This window comes from Pan troglodytes, chromosome 6, assembly GCF_028858775.2.
Source record: "Pan troglodytes isolate AG18354 chromosome 6, NHGRI_mPanTro3-v2.0_pri, whole genome shotgun sequence".
In the NCBI taxonomy this organism is placed as follows: Eukaryota; Metazoa; Chordata; class Mammalia; order Primates; family Hominidae; genus Pan; species Pan troglodytes.
The window spans coordinates 38,239,311-38,260,762 of NC_072404.2; the positions used below are offsets into that span (position 1 = coordinate 38,239,311).

The following is a 21,452-nucleotide window of genomic DNA, read 5'->3' on the forward strand; positions in this document are numbered from 1 at the left end:
ATGGGCACTCAACATACATGACATAAGAGGCCATAGATCAGTGAGTTTCAAATGAACCCATATGTTAAATAAGTTAAGTCAAGGGCTGGATTTAAATCAGATGCTAGAAGTGTCTCACCCTTACATTGTTCACTTTCAACGAACCACTCCAGGAATGAATTATTGCAAACATAAAAAATGAAAGAAATCACATATCTTTGAGTAAATCAGGGACCTGTGGATGGGATTATCTGGCTTGTGCATCCCCAGACCTGCTGTTCTTTACCTCCCTCTGGCTGTCCACTCTCCAAGAATAGGCAGAGTTATAATAACCCTATCCTTCAGATCTTGTCGTTGCAGCAGCTCTCATTAAAGTTTTGTTGATGTAACAGCCAAATGTAATGAGTAGACTTGGCTTGAATTCTAATTCAGAAACCCACTGTAAAAACACAGTTTTGAGACAACTAGGTAAATGTAATACAGCTTTAATCCTAGGTATTAAATAATATCAATGAATTACTTCCAATTTTATTATATGTAATAATGGTATTATCCTATAAGAAAATATGCTTATATTTAAGAATTGTATACGGAATTATTTAGGGATACAAAGACATATTGACAGAGGTTTCCTTTAAGAGACTACAGCCGGCCGTGCGCGGTGGCTCACGCCTGTAATCCCAGCACTTTGGGAGGCTGAGGCGGGCGGATCACAAGGTCAAGAGATCGACATCCTGGCTAATACGGTGAAACCCCATCTCTACTAAAAATACAAAAAATTGGCCGGGCATGGTGGTGGGCACCTGTAGCCCCAGCTACTCAGCAGGCTGAGGCCCAAGAATGGCATGAACCCGGGAGGCAGAGCTTGCAGTGAGCCGAGATTGCACCACTGCACTCCAGCCTGGGTAACAGAGCAAGACTCGTCTCAAAAAAAAATAAAACCCCACAGCCAAAAGAAAAAACAAAAGAGAGAGAAAAGAAGGGCAGAGAGAAAAAGGGGGGAAGAAAAGGAGGAGGAAGAATGAAAGTTGAAGCAAATATGGCATTATGTTCATCACTGTTGAATCTAGGAATAGGTATTTTCTCTAGTTTTGTGAATGTTTGAATATTTTCATAATAAAACAGGGTTTCAAAAGGCTTTATGGGAAAGTAAATGTAAAGGAGTTGATAAAAATAATGTCAAACAATCTTTGGATTCATTTCATTCCTGTAGCTTTTCCCAGGCTTCTGCGAGCCAGCCCCTGAAGGCTTCGTTGGCCACAGACATCTGAACCAACTAAGAGCAGGAATTCCCCTGAGGCAAGCTGTTCCAACTTTCCTTGCTTTGGAAAATTCTGTCTTGTCTCCAACAAGCTCCGAATCCAGGCCCAGGACAGCCTCCAACCTGGGCAGCAGAAGTCTTCTGTATAGTCTGATCTCAATCAGTAGGACGCTATGGCTTGCATTTGTGCCTGTATCGGTTAGGCTTAACCAAGTGGGTTAAATAAGATGGCTTACTCATACAAACGGCCAGGTAGGTGGTCTACAACTGGTATGGCAGCACCACTACTGCCTTCTTCCTTTTCCTCCGCAGCACTCATCTCATCCTCTACCACTTCATCCATACTTCATTGGCCACGATCTTGTGACATGATTCTTACATGATTAAACTTTGCTGAAATGGAGGCATAGAAATGTGTCTTTAGCTGGGCAGCCATGGAAGGAAAGAGTGAAAAATGGAAGCCAACCAGCCATTTCTGCCACCGTGCCCAAGCAAGAAAAAATGCTTATAATCCTCTGTGCATATATTTTTCCTGGGGGCCACTTAGAAAAAGGTGGATGGTCAAAGGCAAAAAGCAGGTGTCCAGGGCCCCCTACAAAATGCTATATTAATATCACTTCTATTGATGGTCTTTCTGCTGGGCTTTCTGCTGACACCAAAATGTGGGTCTGCATCCTTGCTCTTAACTCCATCAGGGAGAGTGTGCCTCAGAATGGAAAGAACAAGGAGGAGAATAAGGCAAAGAGATGGAGAGACTGCATCCTGATGACATCTTTAGAGCCCGTGGAGCTAGGCATGCCAGAAACTGGAAGGTTAAACTACATGAACCAATAAATATACCCCATTTTTTCTTTAAAAAAAAAAAAATACTGCTTAACCTTTGTCACTGTAACATGTCACCTGCACAATTGGAGAAGTCTTGAAGGTAGAGAGCTCTGCAAAGGAAGGAAGATAGGAAGCGCTCCAGGCACTGCAGCTGTTGCCAGGAGTGAAGAAACTCCCTCCTGTGGGGCACCTACTGCCCATCCCGCACCGTGGGGTGCTGTCATATCACATATATTTCATATATATTAGCCCTTATATATTACATCTATAATATAATATATATTATCAAATACAGTATTTCATATCATTCTCATATAACCCTGAAGTACATGTTACCATCCCCATTTTGCAGAGTAGGGCACCAAGGCTTAGAGATATTAAGTAACTTCTCCAAGGTCACACAATTGAGAAATGACAAAACAGGTATTAGAAGCCAGATTCCCCCACCCCATCCCCAGGCTGCCTTTAAATTCCTCCCTGGGCCCTCTTCCTTGCAGGCTCCTGTCCCATCAAAGTCCCTCCTCCTGATCCCCCCACATCATTTGTCTTCTGCTGCTGATTGTCAGCATTTCTCAAGGTCCCAGGGGCTGTGAGTTGGAAGAGGCATCACTCTGAGAAGTAATGCACCTGCAGGGAAGAGATGGCTCTTTAGAAATAAACTAGAAATGAGTATCTCTATGATACCCATGGAGAAAGTGCAAGAGTTTGGACACAAGTGGTTTCAGCCTCTGGGGGAGAGGAAGGTAATTTTATCCAGGGTAACCCAACCATCATCATCCAGTCACATAGGTGGAGAGGCACAGCCAAGAGCTCTGAATCAGGTTCCAATGATCTAAGCACCAGTTCCAGCACAGCCCCTGAATCCCTTATCAAGTTAAGGCCTCTCTTTGAGCCTAGGTCTCCCCACCTATAAAGTGAGGGACTGGGCCTAGAGGTGATGTAAGCTCCCTTCCAGCTCATCCCACTCTGGACCCGTGCCTTGAGAAGCCACAGATCTCAATGCAGGCTTGTGTCATACTCAAGCACTAGTCACTGGAAAAGCAGGAAGTCCTTGGGTGAGGTGCTTACCTCTCGGAGTTTATTTTCCCAACACAGGTGTCAGATGGAATAGAAGAAACTAGGTGTCTATGCATGCTCATTTGTGGTTTCTATCACAATGGAAAATTCCTTGAGCATCTACAATCCCCACCTGTGGTAATGTGAACACCCAACCTGGAGCCAGGAAAACACCTGGGCCAAATTACTCCACTGAGCATTTCCCTTCTTCCTCAGCCCTTTCTCACCCTCCTGCTGGCACAGGCTGCCACTTGCCTGACTCAAGTTTCTCCACTTACTAAATGTCACACTTCCAGCTGCAATCAACAAGAGATGCTCTCCAGGCAATTCAGTACAGGAAAAAATAAGGTCCCTCCCACTTCTTATTACCCTCATGAGATGCTGACTGTGGAGCTGGCTAAAACCAATGACAAATAACAGGGTTACTATGAGGAAGTATGAATGGGACCTATGGCCCAAGAAGCAGCAATTATGGACACAAAAAAATGCATGAAAGGAGGTAAGTAGAGTCCTTCCCAGAGAACAGAGGAGGCAGCAGAGCCCATGACCCACATCTGAGTCACCACACCCCATGGCCAAGATCTTCTATTCTAGTACATTTCCCTATTGTTATAGCAGATACAATGATAACTTATTTTATAGGATGCCACAGCTCTTTTTGGAAAGCAATATAGATGTAAAAGCTAGCCAGGATGTTATCAGCTGATATCCAATGATGAAGGAATAGGGATCCAGTTAGCCCTCATGTCAACATGGAAAGTTAATTCAAGTTAAAGCATTTCACACCTATGAGCCCTTTGGATCTCCAGAATAACTGTGTGGAGTAAGAAAGGTCTGAGTCACTGCTTTGGCTTAAAAGATGAGAAAACCAAGACCCAAAGAGGGAAAATTGCTTGCCGGGGCTCACTCAGTCTGTAGCATTAGGGCTTCTACACCAGACCATGATTCCTCTTGAAGTGGCTTTCAGTCTGATGGTTTTCAAGTTTCTTCTCATTGAAACAGAAGAGAAAAGGAGAAGGAAGCAAGGAAAGCAAGGAGCATTACAGCTTTAAAAGATGAGCTACAGTGGCTCACGCCTATAATCCCAGTGCTTTGGGAGACCAAGGCGGGAGGATGGCTTGAGTCCAGGAGTTCCAGACCAGCCTGAGCAACATGGTGAAACCCCATTTCTACAAAAAATACCAAAAATTAGCCAGGCACTTGCCTGTAGTCCCAGCTACTCAGGAGGCTGAGGCAGAAGGATGGCTTGAGCCTGGGAGGCAGAGGTTGCAGTGAGCCAAGATTGTGCCACCGCACTCCAGACTGGGCAACACAGCAAGACCCTGTCTCAAAAAAAAACAAAAAACAAAAAAAAGGCCAGGTGCGGTGGCTCACACCTGTAATCCCAGCACTTTGGGAGGCCAAGGCGGGCAGATCATGAGGTCAGGAGATCAAGACCATTCTGGCTATCACGGTGAAACCCCGTCTCTACTAAAAATACAAAAAAAAAAAAAAAAAAAAAATGAGCCAGGCACCCTGGCAGGCACCTATACTCCCAGCTACTCTGGAGGCTGAGGCAGGAGAATGGCATGAAGCCGGGAGGCTGAGCTTGCAGTGAGCCGAGATAGCGCCACTGCACTGCAGCCTGGGCAAAAGAGTGAGACTCCATCTCAAAAAAAAAAAAAAAAAAAAAAAAAAAAATTAGTTACCATATCCAAAACTGCTAAATTCCCACAGGACATTAAGTCAGAGCAATCCACAGATGTGGGGACAGGCTCCTAAGTTCCCAAAGACTCCCAATTCATCTCAGATTCCAAACACAGCATGGCCAGCAGTGATGGGATGCCCATGGTTAGAGGGAAGAGGGAGCATGCCTGAGCCCCAAGGACATGACCCCTCACCAGAGGTCAACCTCCCCTTCTCCCCACTGAGGCCTCAGGCCCTGGGCTGATGTCCTCTTCCATTGAAGTGCAGACAACCAAGGCAGAGAGTCAGTGCTAGAAAGGAACCCAAACATTCAGCTTCACTCTTGTTTTATAGGTAAAAATGTTGAAGCCCTGAAAGAAAAAAGAGTGACGTGCCCCAAGGTTACACAGCCACTTGGTGACAAACTCAAGTTTCCTGATTGTTCTTCCATCTCCCTTTCCAAACTGTTGACCTCCCTTCTTCTCCTGTGTGTGGCTGACACAGTCCCCGGACTCCTTCCTATCAAGGGGCCCAGGGAAAAATATTGGGTCCAGAAGATGCATAGTTTACATCTGGAAGCTGTGCAGCTCTTGTCACTGGTTTGATTTTAGTTTTTACTTAACCCCTCTACTCTCCAGGGTAGGAGATTTAGCTTTGTCAAGCAGAGTCACTATGCGCTCCCGGGATCTTTACTCCTTTCTGAACTCATGCTGTTTTTTGAAGCCACTTCATCATACCTATGACTCTTTATTCCCCTGTGATAAAACCTCCAGACCTCTGAAATCATCCCTTCATCCTGGCTTCCAAAGCACTCTCCTCTCAATTCTATTTTACAATAGAAAAGGCACCTCATATAGAAAATATGAAATAAATGAATGAAAAACAGATTCCTCTTTTGCAAAAAAAAGGGAAGGAGGCGTGAAATAGTAGTATATTCAACCCTTTACCTGCCCTTGTGGTGTGATCCAATAGGAAGTTCAGCAGAGTAGGAGACAAGAAACCTGAGTTCAAATGAGGCTCTGGGGAAAACTAAAAAGCCTTGGCTCTAGCAACTAGCTGCCTGCCTAGTTCCACAGTGTCCTCTTGTGGTCAGTTGGTGTCATGCATGATTTTTCTTAAATTCAAGAATGAAATGTCTAATAAAGCAAAGATTCAGTCAGGGTCACTCCTGGATAAAGTAGATGAGGTCTGTTTTCTGACCACTCTCTATTCCAGCCTCATGCCCACTAACCTCAACTCCTTGTGACTGAAGTACATAGAGCATCAATTTGGGTGTCAGGTTGATGTGAGAAGTACCAGCTCCACTTCTTAGAGAGATGTCAGCCAGGAGGGCTGCTGTCTTCCAAGAGTGGTACTCATAGAGCACCAGGACCCTGCTAGAGCTCCCAAGCTTCTGCCTCTGATCTTCCCAGGTAACAGCCAGAAGCCCACTTGCATCACTGCACTGAGGGCCAATCGACCACACCAGCCAAACTCAACAGCCATACTCAGATGATGGGGGCCCATACTCTAGTCTATGGTCCAACAATGTAATAGGATTTGTTTCCTTTGAAACCAGGACTGTGCATGGTATGAACTGCTTGAGGCTGTTGTTTTTCTAGGAGAGAGTAGCTACTCAAGACAGTTTCACAATATAACAAAAGCCTCCATGACCTGTCCCATATAAGCATTGAGTAGTGATAGAGGGCTAAGGGTTCCCATAGGACTTTCTGGAGGTAGAGACATTTGAGCCTAGTCTTGAATACAAGTAAACCAAATGAAGATAGGTTTGGAGATAAGGCTCTTCCCACAAAAGTCCAACATGAGTAAAGCCAAAGGCCAAAGAGGGGAAACAGCCAGTGTTATAAATTCTGTGCTGTGAAGGCAAGACTGAGATGTGACTGAGAAGGTCAATAGGCACCCCTCATGGTAACCTGTTAAGGAACCTGGCCTTTCATTGTATAGAAGGTAACTTACTGAAAAGTTTGAAAGCCGGCCAGGTGGAGTGGCTTCACCTATAATCCCAGCACTTTGGGAGGCCAAGGCGGGTGGATCACCTGAGGTTGGGAGTTCAAGACCAGCCTGACCAACATGGAGAAACCCCGTCTCCACTAAAAATACAAAATTAGCCAGGCGTGGTAACTCATACGTGTAATCCCAGCTACTCAGGAGGCTGAGGCAGGAGAATCGCTTGAACCTGGGAGGCAGAGGTTGCTGTGAGCCGAGATCGCGCCATGGCACTCCAGCCTGGGCAACAAGAGCGAAACTCCATCTCAAAAAAATAAAGCCAAACATAGCATGACCATATCCTGCATTTTAGATCAATCAGTCAGTTGCTCTGATGGTCTGATGGCTGGGATGGACAGATATGACAGGGTAGAGATGGGAGGCAGGCAGGAAGGCAGAGGAGGTTTTTGTCTTAGTACAGCAGAGACTCAAGGGCTATTGGAGTCTTGAGGGGGGCCAATAATTAGCACTCTTCTTCCACAATTGAGTTCTGAACCAATTGAGAACAAAGGCAAAGTAGAAAACAGACAGCGGTCATTGTTACTACTACTACATTGGATGATGTAACTTATATCTACAGACTGTAGTTAACTTCTTTGTTTGGAACTCCAGAATTATTCAGATGTATCCACCAAACCATAGGCAAACCACAAACCACCCCAGACTTCTTCATGTGGAAGCAGACACCTCTAAAACTTACAGGAAAAAGCAGAGCAGAACCCCCACTCCCTCAGGCAACTCAGTCTGCATGTCTCCGGGCATACAGAATAAAAGGACAGAGAGAGGGCAGATGTGTTACACTAATTAAGATTTCATGTAGAAGAAAACATCAGAGGTAGAAAAGAAGCATTCTTCCCTTACATTCCCCATCTTTTTGTTCTTTTCAAACTCACTGAACTTAACCATTAGAGCCATAGAGAAGAACACAGTCTATCACTCCCAAATCCAACTGCCATTGGGATCACTGGAAGCAGTTTAGATTTTGCCCCAAAAGGCTCTAAACAGAGTCAGAATAATATATTAATTAAGGCAACTCCAAGGCTTCTGTAATTCTAAGTCTGAAAATTCACTCCATTTCCCACCCAAAGTATGCCCACCACATGGTTGAGGCAGGAAATTAAAGAAAAATAAACTTAAAAAGAAAGAGAAATAAGTTTTCCTGTATTAGGCTGACTTGTCCCAGAGGCAGCAAAAGGCACAGCCCAGACCCAGGAAGTCTTGATAATATTATCTAATGTGCTCTGGAAACTCTCCCAGCATTCCCTCAACATACGGAGAAGAAAAACAAATTTTCCTTCGTTTTATGGAATGAGTTTATAGATTCCTGTTCTCTGTAACCAGTGGCTTCAAACATTCTATTTTATCTAAGCAGTAGAGTGAAGGTCAGAGCCTCTGAGCAGGCCTGTGTTATGGCCACCTGGGCGCCATAGTGAAGGTTATAGGATAAGCCCGTGCCTAGGCAAAACCTAGATAACAGACATCTGGGTTGACTGGCAATGGTCATGTGTAATCCTGAGTTATGATCTGTTACAATTTGATTAACTGTCTTTGTCCTGCCTCTGTATCCCTGCTTTCAGGCCACTGTAAGCTTGCTTCAAGCTAGCCCACCCCCTTTTGTGAAGTGTGCATAAAATCAAGTGCTGTCTTTGTTCTGGGCCCAGTCTTTGAATGTTAAGTCTGCAGGGTCTGAGTGCACTCAATAATAAATATATCCTCCTCTATACACCCCAAGGTCTCTCTCTGGTCCTCCTGATCCTGCAACATGATCTGTGATGGCTAATTTTAGGTGTCGAGTTAACTGGATTAAGGATATCTAGAAACCTAGTAAAGCATTATTTGGCTGTGTTTATGAGGGTGTTTCCAGACTACTTTAGGGTGTGAGTCTGAGTGGACTAGGTGAGATGCACCTTCAATGTGGGCCAGCATTCAGTTGACAGAAGGTCCAAAGAGAACAAAAACACAGAAAAGGCAACATGTCTGTCTCCCTCCTAGAGCTGGGATAACTCTTCCTTCTCTGTCTTTGGATATAAGAACTCCTGATGTTCTGATGATGTTGTCCTCTGAGGACAGAGAAGGAAGAGTGATCCCAACTTTAGGAGACCTCTGGACTCCAGGACTTACACCAGTAGCCCCCTGGGTTCTCAGGCCTTCAGCCTCAGACTGAGAATTTTATCATCAGCATCCCAAGCTCTGAGGTCTTTGGACTTGGACTGAGCCACATCAAGGTCTCCAGCTTGCAGACAGCCTGTTTTGGGGCTTCCCAGCCTCCATAATCACATGAACCAATTCTCCTAATAAATCCCCTTATATATCTATATACATATACTATTGATCATCTCTGGAGAACCCCAACTAATAAATGGTCTAACCTGGCATATCAGCACACCAACACCCAATAATAAAATGCCAACAACAGAGATGCCCAAATCTACATATAATCCTGTGCCATTATCAAATTTACTGGAATTCAAAAATTAAACCTCCTTCCAAATCAAAGTCCAAAAATGTTAAACTCCACTAGAATTAAAATCCAAAACTAAATACCCTTATTTTTGTAAGTTAAGAATCAACCAGCCTAGGCAACATGGTGACACCCTGTCTGTACAAAATATTAAAAAATTAGGCCAGGCACGGTGGCTCACAACTGTAATCCCAGCACTTTGGGAGGCCAAGGCGAGTTGATCGCTTGAGCCCAGAGTTTGAGACCAGCCTGGGCAATATGACAAGACCCGGTCTCTATCAAAAATACAAAAAATTAACCAGGTGTGGTGGTGTGCACCTGTAGTGTGGGAGGATCACCTGAGCCCGAGAAGTCGAGGCTACAGTGAGCCATGACCACTGCACTCCAGTCTGGGTGACAGACCGAGACCCTATCTTTAAAAAAACAAAAAGAGAAAAGATAGCTGGGCATGGTGGCACCTGCCTGTGGATCCAGCTACTTGGGAGGCTAAGGGGGGAGAATCGCTTGATCCCAGTGGTTCGAAGCTGCAGTGAGCACTGATCACACCACTGCACTCTAGCCTGGGTGACAGAGCAAGACCTTGTCTCAAAACAAACAAAAAATGTCCAACATTCTTAAGTTAAATGCCCAAAACAACCTTCCCCAAATCCTTATTCTGTTCAGTCTTAACCAGAGGGGGGTTTGATGCTTAGGTGGTTAAAGTCCTTTCAGCTGCCACAACCCAAGCCGTCACTCATGGGAAAGTAATTTCTTTAGGGCCTCAGAAGTTACACTAGATATGCCTCAGATACATCACTTTTTAAAAATTGGGATGTAATTCATGTAACATGAAATCCACTCTTTTAAGGTTACAATTCAGTGCTTTTTAGTATATTCACAAGGTTGTGCAACCATCTAATTCCAGAACTTTTTCATCACCCAAAAAAACAAACCCATACCCATTAGCAGTCACTAGTATAGTTGTCTATTTCTGTGAATTTGCCTGTTCTGGATCATATAAATCAAATATGTGGTCTTTTGTGTCTGGCTTCTTTCACTTAGCATAATGTTATAGTTCATCCACACTGTAGCATACACAAGTACTTCATTCATTTTAACAGATAATATTCTATTGTATGAATATACCGCATTTCAGTTATCCATCCATCCATCGATGGACATTTGGGCTGCTTCCACTTTGAGACATTAGGAATAATGCTGCCGTGAATGTTCATACAAGTTTTTGTGCAGACATGTTTTTAGTTCTCTTGGGTATGAACTGAGGAGAGGAGTTGCAGGGTCGTATGGTAATTGTTTAACTTTTTGAGGAATCATCAAATTATTTTCCACAGTGCATGCATCATTTTACATTCGCACCAGCAAGGTACTGGGGCTCCAGTTTCTTCATATCCCAGCCAATACTTGTTACATTAATTTTTGTACAATTCTTGTTACAATAATTTTTTATAATTATAGCCATTCTATAGCACCCATGAAATGGCGTTTCATTGTAGGTTTTGAGACGGGGTCTCACTGTCACCCAGGCTGGAGTACAGTGGTGCAATCATAGCTTACTGAAATCTCAAACTCCTGGGCTCAAGCAATTCTCCTGCCTCAGCCTCCCAACTACGTAGGACTACAGGTGCATGCACACTACCACACCTCACTAATTTTTAAAAATTTTTGGTAGAGATGGGGTCTCACTATATTACCCAGGCTGGTCTCCAACTCCTGGCCTCAATCTATCCTTCCACCTCGACCACCTACAATGTAGCACTGGGATTACAGACATGAGCCACTGCACCTGGCCTAACTCCTATGATGAAAAAAGGAAGAGCTTGGGTATGACTATTAGCTCCCCTGGGATAGCAAATAATAAAGGGGTGGAAAGAAGCAGGTGTTACATCACTTACTCCCCTCCAAAGGGAAAGAAACAACAGTGGAGGGAAAGCATTGCCCCCAAGAGTTAGAAGCAAAGTGTGAGGCAACCAGCTCATACTGGCTCCTGAAAATCAACCGTCAAATCCTTGAGAATTTTGCAAACCAGTTGTTAAAGCCTTGGTAGCTTGAAATTAGCCAAGGCAGTAGTACTGACAACATGTAAATCAGAGAAAACTACAAATCAGTGCTTTGTGTTTTGGAAAATAAGGTTGGATCCTTTTTCCATGTGGTAATACCAAAATTCCAGATAGATTCCAGATTTAAATCAAACGCAGAAAACATAAAGTGCCCAAAGAAAAGTATAATCAAAGCAAAGGTTTTCCAATCCACGTGGACCAAATACAAAAACCATAATGGACTAGGTCAACATGCAACTACATTAAAATACATCATTTATGTCAAAAATAGCACTAAGTGGCAAACTACAAACTAGGGAAATTATTAGCAAAATACATGACTAACAGAAACCCATCAAGAATTCTTACAAATTAGTAAGAAAAAGACAAACATCTCAATGGCAAAAGCCTCAACAGATAAGTCATTTACAAAATACAAATGAGATCAAAATTAATCAAGAAAATTTTAGGCCAGGCCTGGTGGCTCATGCCTTTAATATCGGCACTTTGGGAGGCTGAGGCAGGTGGATCACTAGAGGTCAGGAGTTCAAGACCAGCCTGGCCAACAAGGTAAAACCCCATCTCTCTAAAAATATAAAAATTAGATGGCAGTGGTGGCGCCCACCTGTAATCCCAGCTACTCAGGAGGGTGAGGCAGGACAATCACTTGAACCTGGGAGGCGGAGGTCGCGTTGATATCGCGACAAGGCACACCAGCCTGACTGGAGGTTGCAGGGAGCCAAGATCATGCCACTGCATTCCAGTGAGACTCTCCAAAAAACAAAAAAAAAAAAAAAGGAAAAGAAAATTTTAGACATGCCAGGTTTTCTTGTAAAAATGGCAAAGAGGAGAGAACGTAGAACACAGCTAATGCTGGGAAGGATATAAATGGTACTATGAAAGACTCCTGGCAAAAATATACAATGGCACAAACTTTTTCTTGGCAACACAATATACACCCTTTGATCTTACACATTTTTGAGTTTATTCTAGAAAAATACAAATGTATAAAGATCTAGTTAGACTACTGTGGCCAGTAAGAATAGGCAAAATAATTTATAGTAAATCCATTTAATACTATGTACATATTAATGTTGAAATACTTGACACAGAAAGATATTCACCATTTAAATTCAAAAAATGACTTAAGTGGAGGGTAAAAACAGTATAATCAGGATGAGCAAGTAAAATAAAACGTGTACTGAGAGTGGACTGAGAAAGTCTACGAAGACATACAGCAAAGCATGATCAACCTTCTCCTTTTTGCTTACCTACAATTCTACAATGTGCATATATTACCTGTTTGTTTTTAATAGGAGTTCTTTGACTTAATTTATGCAGTTCAATGATCTTATTATCAGTTCCTTGATTTGACCTGAGTCCTGGAGTTCTTAGCTGTTTTTAGTATCCTTTATCTTAAAGCTCTGTCTCCACTCATTTCCTGGCAATTCAGTAATAACTACATTAAGGTAATAACCTTCTGAACCAATTTTATAAGCAAATAGATAAAATTTCTATCTTTAGGGTAATTCCAATAGATAATTCCTGCATTTCTACAATGTGCATATATTACCTGTACATTGTTTGTTTTCAATAGGAGTTCATGGAATTTGAAATCAGAAGAAAAATCCTCATTACAAAACAACAGCATTTTAATTGAATTTTCTAAGTGATCATTTCCGGTTGTTTAAATGCACCTGTTCAAATCAAAGTTCATCATTTTGTTTGGAACAACTTTTGTTTGAGAATCAAATGGTCACGTAAATGACAAAACAAACAAGCATATAATGACAGAAAAGTAAGTGGCAAAATAACTACAAACTTTGTTCCACTGGCTACTGCAGTACAATAAACAAAATGACAGTTAACCAAAAACACCTTTATTTTCATCTGCAAAGAAGAAGCTCTTTTCTTCTTTTTCCAGGATAATCATGATTAACTTACAAAAATGGGTACACATCTTCAAAGCACTTCCCTTTAACGGGAAACTTAGCTTTATGGGATTTAAACATTAGAAAGGTGGGAAAAAAAATTCCATTTTCTTGTCATTATAAGCCAAAACAAAATCTAGTGTAAGTCAAGGAAACTCATTCACACTTCAGGTCCTTCTCCTCCAGGAACCAGCTGCATAAAGAGGAAAAAGAGTTTATTAATAACACTACCACCATGTCATCTAAAAACCCCTTGCTCTTCATTAAGCCACCTTTGCCTGTCCCCTGCACTCCACATTCCCATTTTCTCCAGATTGTCAGTATCTATTTACAATTCCCAATGTCATCAATTAATACTTACTATCTCAACAGCGATTAAAAGTTCCAAGCAAACTAACCTTTAGACCCAATGCCTCTTCAATAGCTGAGCTTTAGGACCCTGACCACAGAGAACCCCTTTCCCATCTTATGCACCACTGGGCCATGATCATTTAGTCAAGCAAGCAACATTAAGGTTAGTTCTGTAATCACTGCTCCCCAAAAATGGGCTCCCATCAAAATAAAACAGTTTCAATGTGTCTTACCATTGTTATATTATTTCCATTTAGCAAAATCTGATCTAATTTAGTAATCCTTCTTCCTTCTGGTGTGATTTCACTAAATGAATAGACAAAATACAGTCAGGACAAACAGTGAAAATCAAAGCCAACATTTTGGAAATACTTACCCTCCCTAAAAAGGTTATCCTTGTATACAAATTACACTGAGGTTGAGCAATTATATCCACAATTTTCAGATACAAAGGTTATCCACTAGGTAATGTAACCTTCATTAAAAGCAACAGAATGAACTCACTGACCTAAGACCCACGTCTATCAGACAGAGCTTCATAAAAAGAAGTGAAAGCTTGCCCAGGAGATCAAATATGAAATGAAATGTTTTTTGGGTTGTTTTTTTTTTAAGAGACAGGGTCTTGCTCTATTGCCCAGGCTGAGTACAGTGGTACAATCATAGTTCACTGCAGCCTAGAACTCCTGGGCTCAAGGGATCCTCACCCTCCAGAGCAGCTAGGACTACAGCTGCCCCCCACCATACACAGCTAATTTTTAAATTTTTTATAGAGACAGGGGTCTCCCTTTGTTGCCCAGGCTGGTCTCAAACTCCCAGGCTTAATCCTCCTCCTTTGGCCTTCCAAAGTGCTAGGATTACAGGAATGAGCCACCATGTCCAGCCTAAATGCTCTTACTATCAGTTCCTTTATTTGACCTGAACCCTAAAATTCCTGGCTCTTTTTGTTATCTTCTACCTTAAAACTGTGTCTCCACTAATTTTCTAGGTGTTTACTAATAATTACATTAAGGTAATAACACTCTGATCCAATTTTACAAGCAAACAGATAAAACGTCTATCTTTAACGTTATTCCACCAAGAGGTAATGTTTTCTCATAAATAATTTTACTCAAAAGTAGTAAAACTGTCTTTAATTAAGAACAGATTCCCCCCAATTCTTTAACACTACTCACAACTCAGTGACATCTTCCAGTACCATATCTGAAATTTGGTGTTAAGAAAATAAATACAGAATTTACTCTAGCTTCTGCCTTTGTTCAGCTTTTGTTTTTTGTTTTTGTTTTTGTTTTGAGACAAAGTCTCGCTCTGTCATCCAGGCTTAAGTGCAATGGTACAATCACACCTCACTGCAGCCTCCACCTTTTAGGCTTAAAGGATCCTCCTGCCTTAGCCCCGGAGATTAGCTGGACCCACAGGTGTACATCACCATGCCCAGCTAATTTTTGTAATTTTTGTGGAGACAGGGTTTCATCATCTTGCCCAGGCTGGTCTCAAACTCCTGGGCTCAAGCGATCCACCCACCTCGCCCTCCCAAAGCGCTGGGATTACAGGCGTGAGCCACTGGGCTCGCCTGTTCAGTTTTAATTACAATGTTTAATACAATGGCTCAAATTCAAAATGCTTGTTGTTGATAGGAACTTTACCGTCTTTCAATACATACCTCTTAAAACATTATCATAAGTTCCCTGAGAATGAACTGATTTTTATTATAATAATCACAAATATACTGATTGTCTATAGTTCCTATGTTATTACTTAAGAAAAACCTATACCACCACCACCTTTTAAAAGGATACTGACAAAGTCATCAAATCCTAGAAGAGTACCAACAATTTCCTTATCACTCTTCATCACGATGTGAATTCTTGATCCTATACATTTGTCCACAAGCTCTGAGGAGGGAAAAAATATTATTTTACCATTCATTATTTCAACAAATATTTGAGTGCCTACTGGCACTCTTACTTGCATATAGTGAAAGAAAAACCAGGAAAAACATTCATTCAATAACTTTAGGTCTTATAATACAAATCTCAGTTCAAGCACAGCATCTGGCACATAATGAGCATTCCAAAAGAGTCTGTGGCATGAAGGAATGAAAACTTTTCAATCACGGCCACGACCACTAGTTCAATCACTCTTCACCAACTACAAAAATATAAGAGGAGATAGGTATAATTATATTCACCGGAAACTCTCCGGTCACTGCTTCCCTTTCCCAACTCTGTCTATCCTCTGTGCTCTGACGGTAGCTTGAACATCTCTTTAGCTAGCCTAGCATTATGTGGCATGATGTCTACTTGTCCAGTGTTCTCTCCTCCACTGGCTTGTGTGCTATTTGAAGGCAATGGCTATGGTTTATCATTGAAAAATGCCCAGGCACGGTATCTAGTGTATAGATACTCAGTTACTACTTATTGAATGAATAAATAACAAACAGAGCTGGTTTCCAGATTCCTCATTTAAGGCTCATTCCGGACCAGGGTGTTAGTGTCACTAACCAACCACATACATAACATGGTCTATCTAATCTGGGGATCGTAAACGCCAGGCTGAGAAGTAGGCCTACTACCTATAACACTGCAGAGGCGGGCTCACAACAAAGGAGGCCGACGACGCGTTCACTAAATGTGGACCTTTTCCAGTGAAGGTCTGGTTTGAGAAGTCAAAGTCCTTGCCTGGAGGAGCCCGACCACGTTAAAGAGCAGGGGCGGCCTGCTGTCGCGAAGACTTGGAGCTCAGAGTCGAACCGCATTTGGTCTTATACATTTCCCCACACTCGGCCAGGGCCTGCCTCGGAACAGCCCCTCGGCCCCCAATCCTGAATGTCAGCTCCCTGTTCCTGCTCCCCAAAGGACGGCGATTACCTAACGGCAGCAGCTGCGACGGGTTGGTAGTAGCGTTAGCCGCCATGGCTACGCCGGAAGTGGCCTGCCTTCATTGATGGTGGGACGACTTTGAAAAGCGCGCTTCCGCTTTTTCCGCAGCCCAAACAGGCTCGACCAATCTGAGGCCGAGCGCACGATCTAGTCAGCTGCGTGGGTCGTGTTCACTGGCTTTTTTCCCCGGCAAGTGAGATCCGGTGAAATATTTCCTGCCCACTGGACATTTTACCATCTCGGCAGATACCCATTCTGCCCTTGAAGTTTTGGAGAGACGTTGAAGATATTTTGCCTTGTGAATAAATTGTTCCTGTAACGTTTGAGTCTTCTTCCCCCGTAAAGTTGCATTTCCTCTCAAGCCAGAATCTTCAAACCAGTATAAATCAATTCGTATTTCCTGCCATCAATTAACTGTTACAATTTTCGTTACAACTACTCATTAAGGAATCTATTGTTTCTTTTTAAAGTCCAGTGGATTGAAAATCTGCAGCTAGCATTTTTTAAAATTTTTCTTTAGTGAGGATTTAAGATATGTTTTTTAAACTTTTTACTACTTTAATTCATCGTTCTTATCTTTTTATGTCTGGTAGTCTTATTTATTATAGGCTTTTAAATTCAGTTTCTTCAACAATTCTTGTCTCACAGGCAACCACCAGATGTCACTCTAAATTATTCCAGAAGTGTAAAATCATGCTTTCCACTTCTGTGTTGAAAACAGCAAAGTATCGGCCCTAGTCTGTTTTATATTTGTATCCTAGGAACTTAAACCTGAACAGTCTAGGTCAGGCGCAGTGGTAACGACTGTAATCCCAGCACTTTGGAAGGCCGAGGCGGGCGGATCACCTGAGGTCAGGAGTTCGAGACCAGCCTGGCCAAGATGGGTGAAACCCCGTCTCTACTAAAAATACAAAAATTAGCTGGGCGTGGTGGCGTGCGCCTGTAGTCCCAGCTACTCGGGAGGCAGAGGCAGGAGAACTGCTTGAACCCGAGAGGCAGCGGTTGCAGTGAGCCTAGATCATGCAACTGCACTCCAGCCTGGACAACAAGAGCGAAACTCCATCTCAAAAAAAAAAAAAAAAAAAAAAAAGCTAAACAATAAACATGAGCGGCCACAAAGAACGTCATTCATTCATACAACAAATGGTCATTAAGCACCCATCATTCCTTCATAGACTGAGTTCCTCAAGGCTGAGAATTATGGGAAGCAGTAGTTTACGTGATTAAATTTCTTCATTTTGAATTAAATGACTTTGGTTCAAATTCCATGGTCAGTTATTTGACAATGGGCAAGTTATTTTAACTTTTTAAGTCTCAATATACCCATTGGAAAAAATGGGGACAATAGTATCTACTCATAAGATTAATGTGAAGATTAATTGAGATAATCTATGAAAAGTGGTCAGCATAGGACCTGGCACATAGCCCTTTTAAACATGAGCTGTTATTACTTATCCTTGTTTTCTAATACATGATGTCTGGCTCAGAGTGAAGCTACATAAAGCTAGCATTGCTAGCTGGTTTTGCATTCATCTTATTTTTATAACCAGACATAAGCCACTTTAAGGAAGCAATTTCTTATTTTATACACTGTGCACACTACATTTTCAGGCACACTGTAGGGCCTAATGAATATTCTTTAAATTGATTCTCACTATTTCATTCACACCCATCAACATTCTCCTTACTCTTCATAAGATTTTAAATACAAAGTAATGCCAGATTTGTTTGTGACGCTTCTTTCTTTCTCTTTCTCTTTTTTTCTTTTTGTCCAATCCTCATTTGGTTGAAAACTACCTCTTTTCCTGGTTTTCCTTTTCTATTCCTATTTTATTTTCCCCATACCATACTGACAGTATGGGAGAATTCAAAACATTGTTGTTATTTGATAGAGTTTTTAAAAATTAGAAAAATAGGCCGGGCACAGTGGCTCACGCCTATAATCCCAACACTTTGGGGGGCCGAGGTGGGCAGATCACGAGGTCAAGACATGAAGACCATCCTGGCCAACATGGTGAAACCCCATCTCTACTAAGAATACAAAAATTAGCTGGGCGTGGTGGCACAGGCCTGTAGTCCCAGGTACTCAGGAGGCTGAGGCAAGAGAATCGCTTGAACCTGGGAGGCAGAGGTTGCAGTGAGCCAATCGTGCCACTGCACTCCAGCCTGGCGACGGAGTGAGACTCCATCTCAAAACAACAACAACAACAACAACAACAAAACAGAATAAACATTAGCAATTTTGAATGCCACTAATAAAGAATAAAGAAAATCTCTTTAGAATCTGAAAAAAGGAATGATATATAGTTCACTTACATAGTAGAGTTAATGGGGATTTCAGGGAGTGGTATTTTTATTATTTTCTCTCCTGAGGCAAGACACAAAAAGGAAGAACAGGCCAATTCCAAATGGAGAGTTGTTATGAACTTGAAAATATGTCATAGCTGTATGTCTCAAGGATTTTTCTCCCTTTAAGTCTTAAGTAGAAGACATAAAATAGAATTTATAATTTATCATAAAATACATGTAACTACCAAAGGCTCTTCCATGTATTATATGTTCAGAAAGACATTTCTAATTTTCTCCCTCGAGTTAAATTAGAAATTTTATTATTTTCCCAATAGACATTTGTCCTTGTGGACAATATCTTGTTAATGAATTTATTCTACATTAATACAACTCATTTAAAACATAATGTAAGATGTGCATGGTGGCAGGCAACTGTAGCCCCAGCTACTTAGGAGGCTGAGGCAGGAGGATCCCTTGAGCCCAGGAGTTTGAGGCCAGCCTGGGCAACATAGCAACACCCCATCATATTTTATTTATTAATTTAGAGACAAGACCTCACTCTGTTACCCAGGCAGGAGTACAGTGGTGTGCTCGCGGACTCAAGCAATCCTCCCATCTCAGCCTCCTGAGAAGCCAGTACCACAGGCGTGTGCTACCAAGTCTGGCTATTTATTTTTTATTATTTTTTGTAGAGATGAGGTCTCATTACATTGCTCAGGTTGGTCTCGAACTCGTGGACTCAAGTGATCTACCCACCTTGGCCTCCCAAAGTGCTGAGATTACAGGTGTCAGCCGCCATGCCCCACCTATATTCTAAATTCTTAAGTGGTCCAGTCTGTGTATTTAGAGATGAAAAAAATCCTGGAAATTCCCTTGTTCACTTTCTGTCTCAATTTTCCCAGTAACTAACTTTTTATTTCTCTCTCTCTCCCTTTCTTTATTTTTTTGAGATGGAGTCTCATTCTGTCATCTGGGCTGGAGAGCAGTGCAGTGACACCATCTCAGATCACTGCAACCTCCACCTCCCGGGTTAGGGTGATTCTCTTGCCTCAGCCTCCCTAGTAGCTGGGATTACACACACCACCATGCCTGGCTAATTTTTGTATTTTTAGCAGAGATGGGGTTTCACCATGTTGCCCAGGCTGGTCTCCAACTTTTGGCCTCAAGTGATCTGCCTGCATCGGCCTCCCAAAGTGCTGGGATTACCAGCATGAGCCACCACGCCTGACCCTGTTTTTATATGTATCTTTTTTTTTTTTTTTTTTGAGAGGAAATCTCGCTCTTGTCCCCCAGGCTGAAGTGCGATGGTGCAATCTTGGCTCACTGCAACCTCCACCTCCCGGGTTCAAGCAATTCTCCTGTCTTAGCCGTCCGAGTAGCTGGGATTACAGGTCTAATTTTTGTATTTTGTACTAGAGAGGGGGTTTTACCATGTTAGCCAGGCTGGTCTAGAACTCCTGACCTCAGGTGATCTGCCTGCCTTGGCCTCCCAAAGTGCTGTGATTACAGGCGTGAGCCACCACACCCGGCCCTTATATACATCTTTAAAAGGTGTTCAATTAGACAGTAATTTTAGCCATGCCAATTGTGGAAAATATCAAGACAGGTTATATCAAGAAAATATTAATAGTTAACACATCACACAGCTGACAGCTCAAAACAGTTAATATATTAATAAAACAGTTAATATATTCTGCATACAGGGAGCAATATAGTTTTAAACAGTTTTCTGAGCCAATGCCAATAATTTTGTAATACAGAAAAGAAATGTATAGCAGCATCTTGAAAAATGTCTGCAGTATTAGCATTAAAACAGTTCTACTGAATCACAGAAACTAAATTTGATTTAGGAAGCCTACTGTTTTTCTCAGCTATGCTTAGATTAGAACAGAGCTCCTTACTTTTCAAGACCAGAAGTGCAAAATATCACAGTTACTGTAGTAATCTCGAATTCTATTTGAAGCAGACACTTATCCTTTAGGTTATTTGAAAACTGTCCTAGATAAGACTTGTTAAATCTTTTCTATAATGCACTTTAAATTGACATGAGATTCACTGCTTAAAAAAAAATCGTAGTACAATCAGTAAAGGAATTTAAAAACCCTGGTGACAACAGAGCCCATATATTTTGTATTGACCAGAGTACTACACCCAAAATGAGATGGTATGAAAAGAATATTCTTATAAAATCGCAGGACTAGAATAATCATTTTACACGTATCCAAGTAAACTTCCTTTGTTGTCAAGGATATTCTGTTTCAGGTTTTAAATGCGTCTCAGATTCCTACACATAATATTTAAACGAAGAAAAAAAAACTCTAGAAAGAAACAAACAAGAATTCTCGGGTAAGCAAGTAATTTAAAGGCTGAATACACAGATACGCAACCTCACCAGTATGCTCCATGTTACTACATATTTAAGAATAAGGACGGGGGCCACAGAGGCAAAGGCAAGGAGGTGAAGGAATCGGACACTCGGAGAGTGAACCGAAAAGATGTGAAAAAGCAAGGAAAACAGAAGAGAAGAGGGAAGTGGGAAAACTTTGAGGAAAAAAAGAAGGCAAAAGAGAAGGAAGTGCTTTGAGATTGAATCCAGGGAGGAAAAAGCAGGTGTGCCACGCCGCACCTCCAGGTCCCGCGGACACCACAGGTTCTGCAAGCCCAGCCGCCCGGGTCACGTAAGCCCCACCCCGCCGCTCCCCGTCAAGTCCCACCCGGACCCGCCTGCCCCCC

General features: G+C 42.1%; 1 protein-coding gene across 5 annotated transcripts; it reads right to left on the bottom strand.

Moving 5' to 3' along the window:
- Positions 1-13,133: 13,133 nt before the first annotated feature.
- Positions 13,134-21,418, bottom strand: LSM5 (LSM5 homolog, U6 small nuclear RNA and mRNA degradation associated). Of its 5 annotated transcripts, none has more exons than XM_016957243.4 (5): positions 21,346-21,418; positions 15,348-15,443; positions 14,724-14,751; positions 13,785-13,857; positions 13,134-13,393 (listed from the first exon to the last, which is right to left on the bottom strand). In XM_016957243.4, exons 2-5 carry the CDS (start codon positions 15,400-15,402, stop codon positions 13,361-13,363), a joined length of 189 nt encoding a protein of 62 aa, XP_016812732.1. In that variant the 5' UTR covers positions 15,403-15,443; positions 21,346-21,418; the 3' UTR covers positions 13,134-13,360. The 5 variants fall into 5 exon arrangements, with proteins under 5 accessions (XP_016812732.1, XP_054511511.1, XP_016812731.1 ...); XM_054655536.2 differs by lacking the exon at positions 21,346-21,418 and adding an exon at positions 18,747-18,765; XM_016957242.3 differs by lacking the exon at positions 21,346-21,418 and adding an exon at positions 16,419-16,858.
- Between the last annotated feature and the right edge of the window lie 34 nt (positions 21,419-21,452).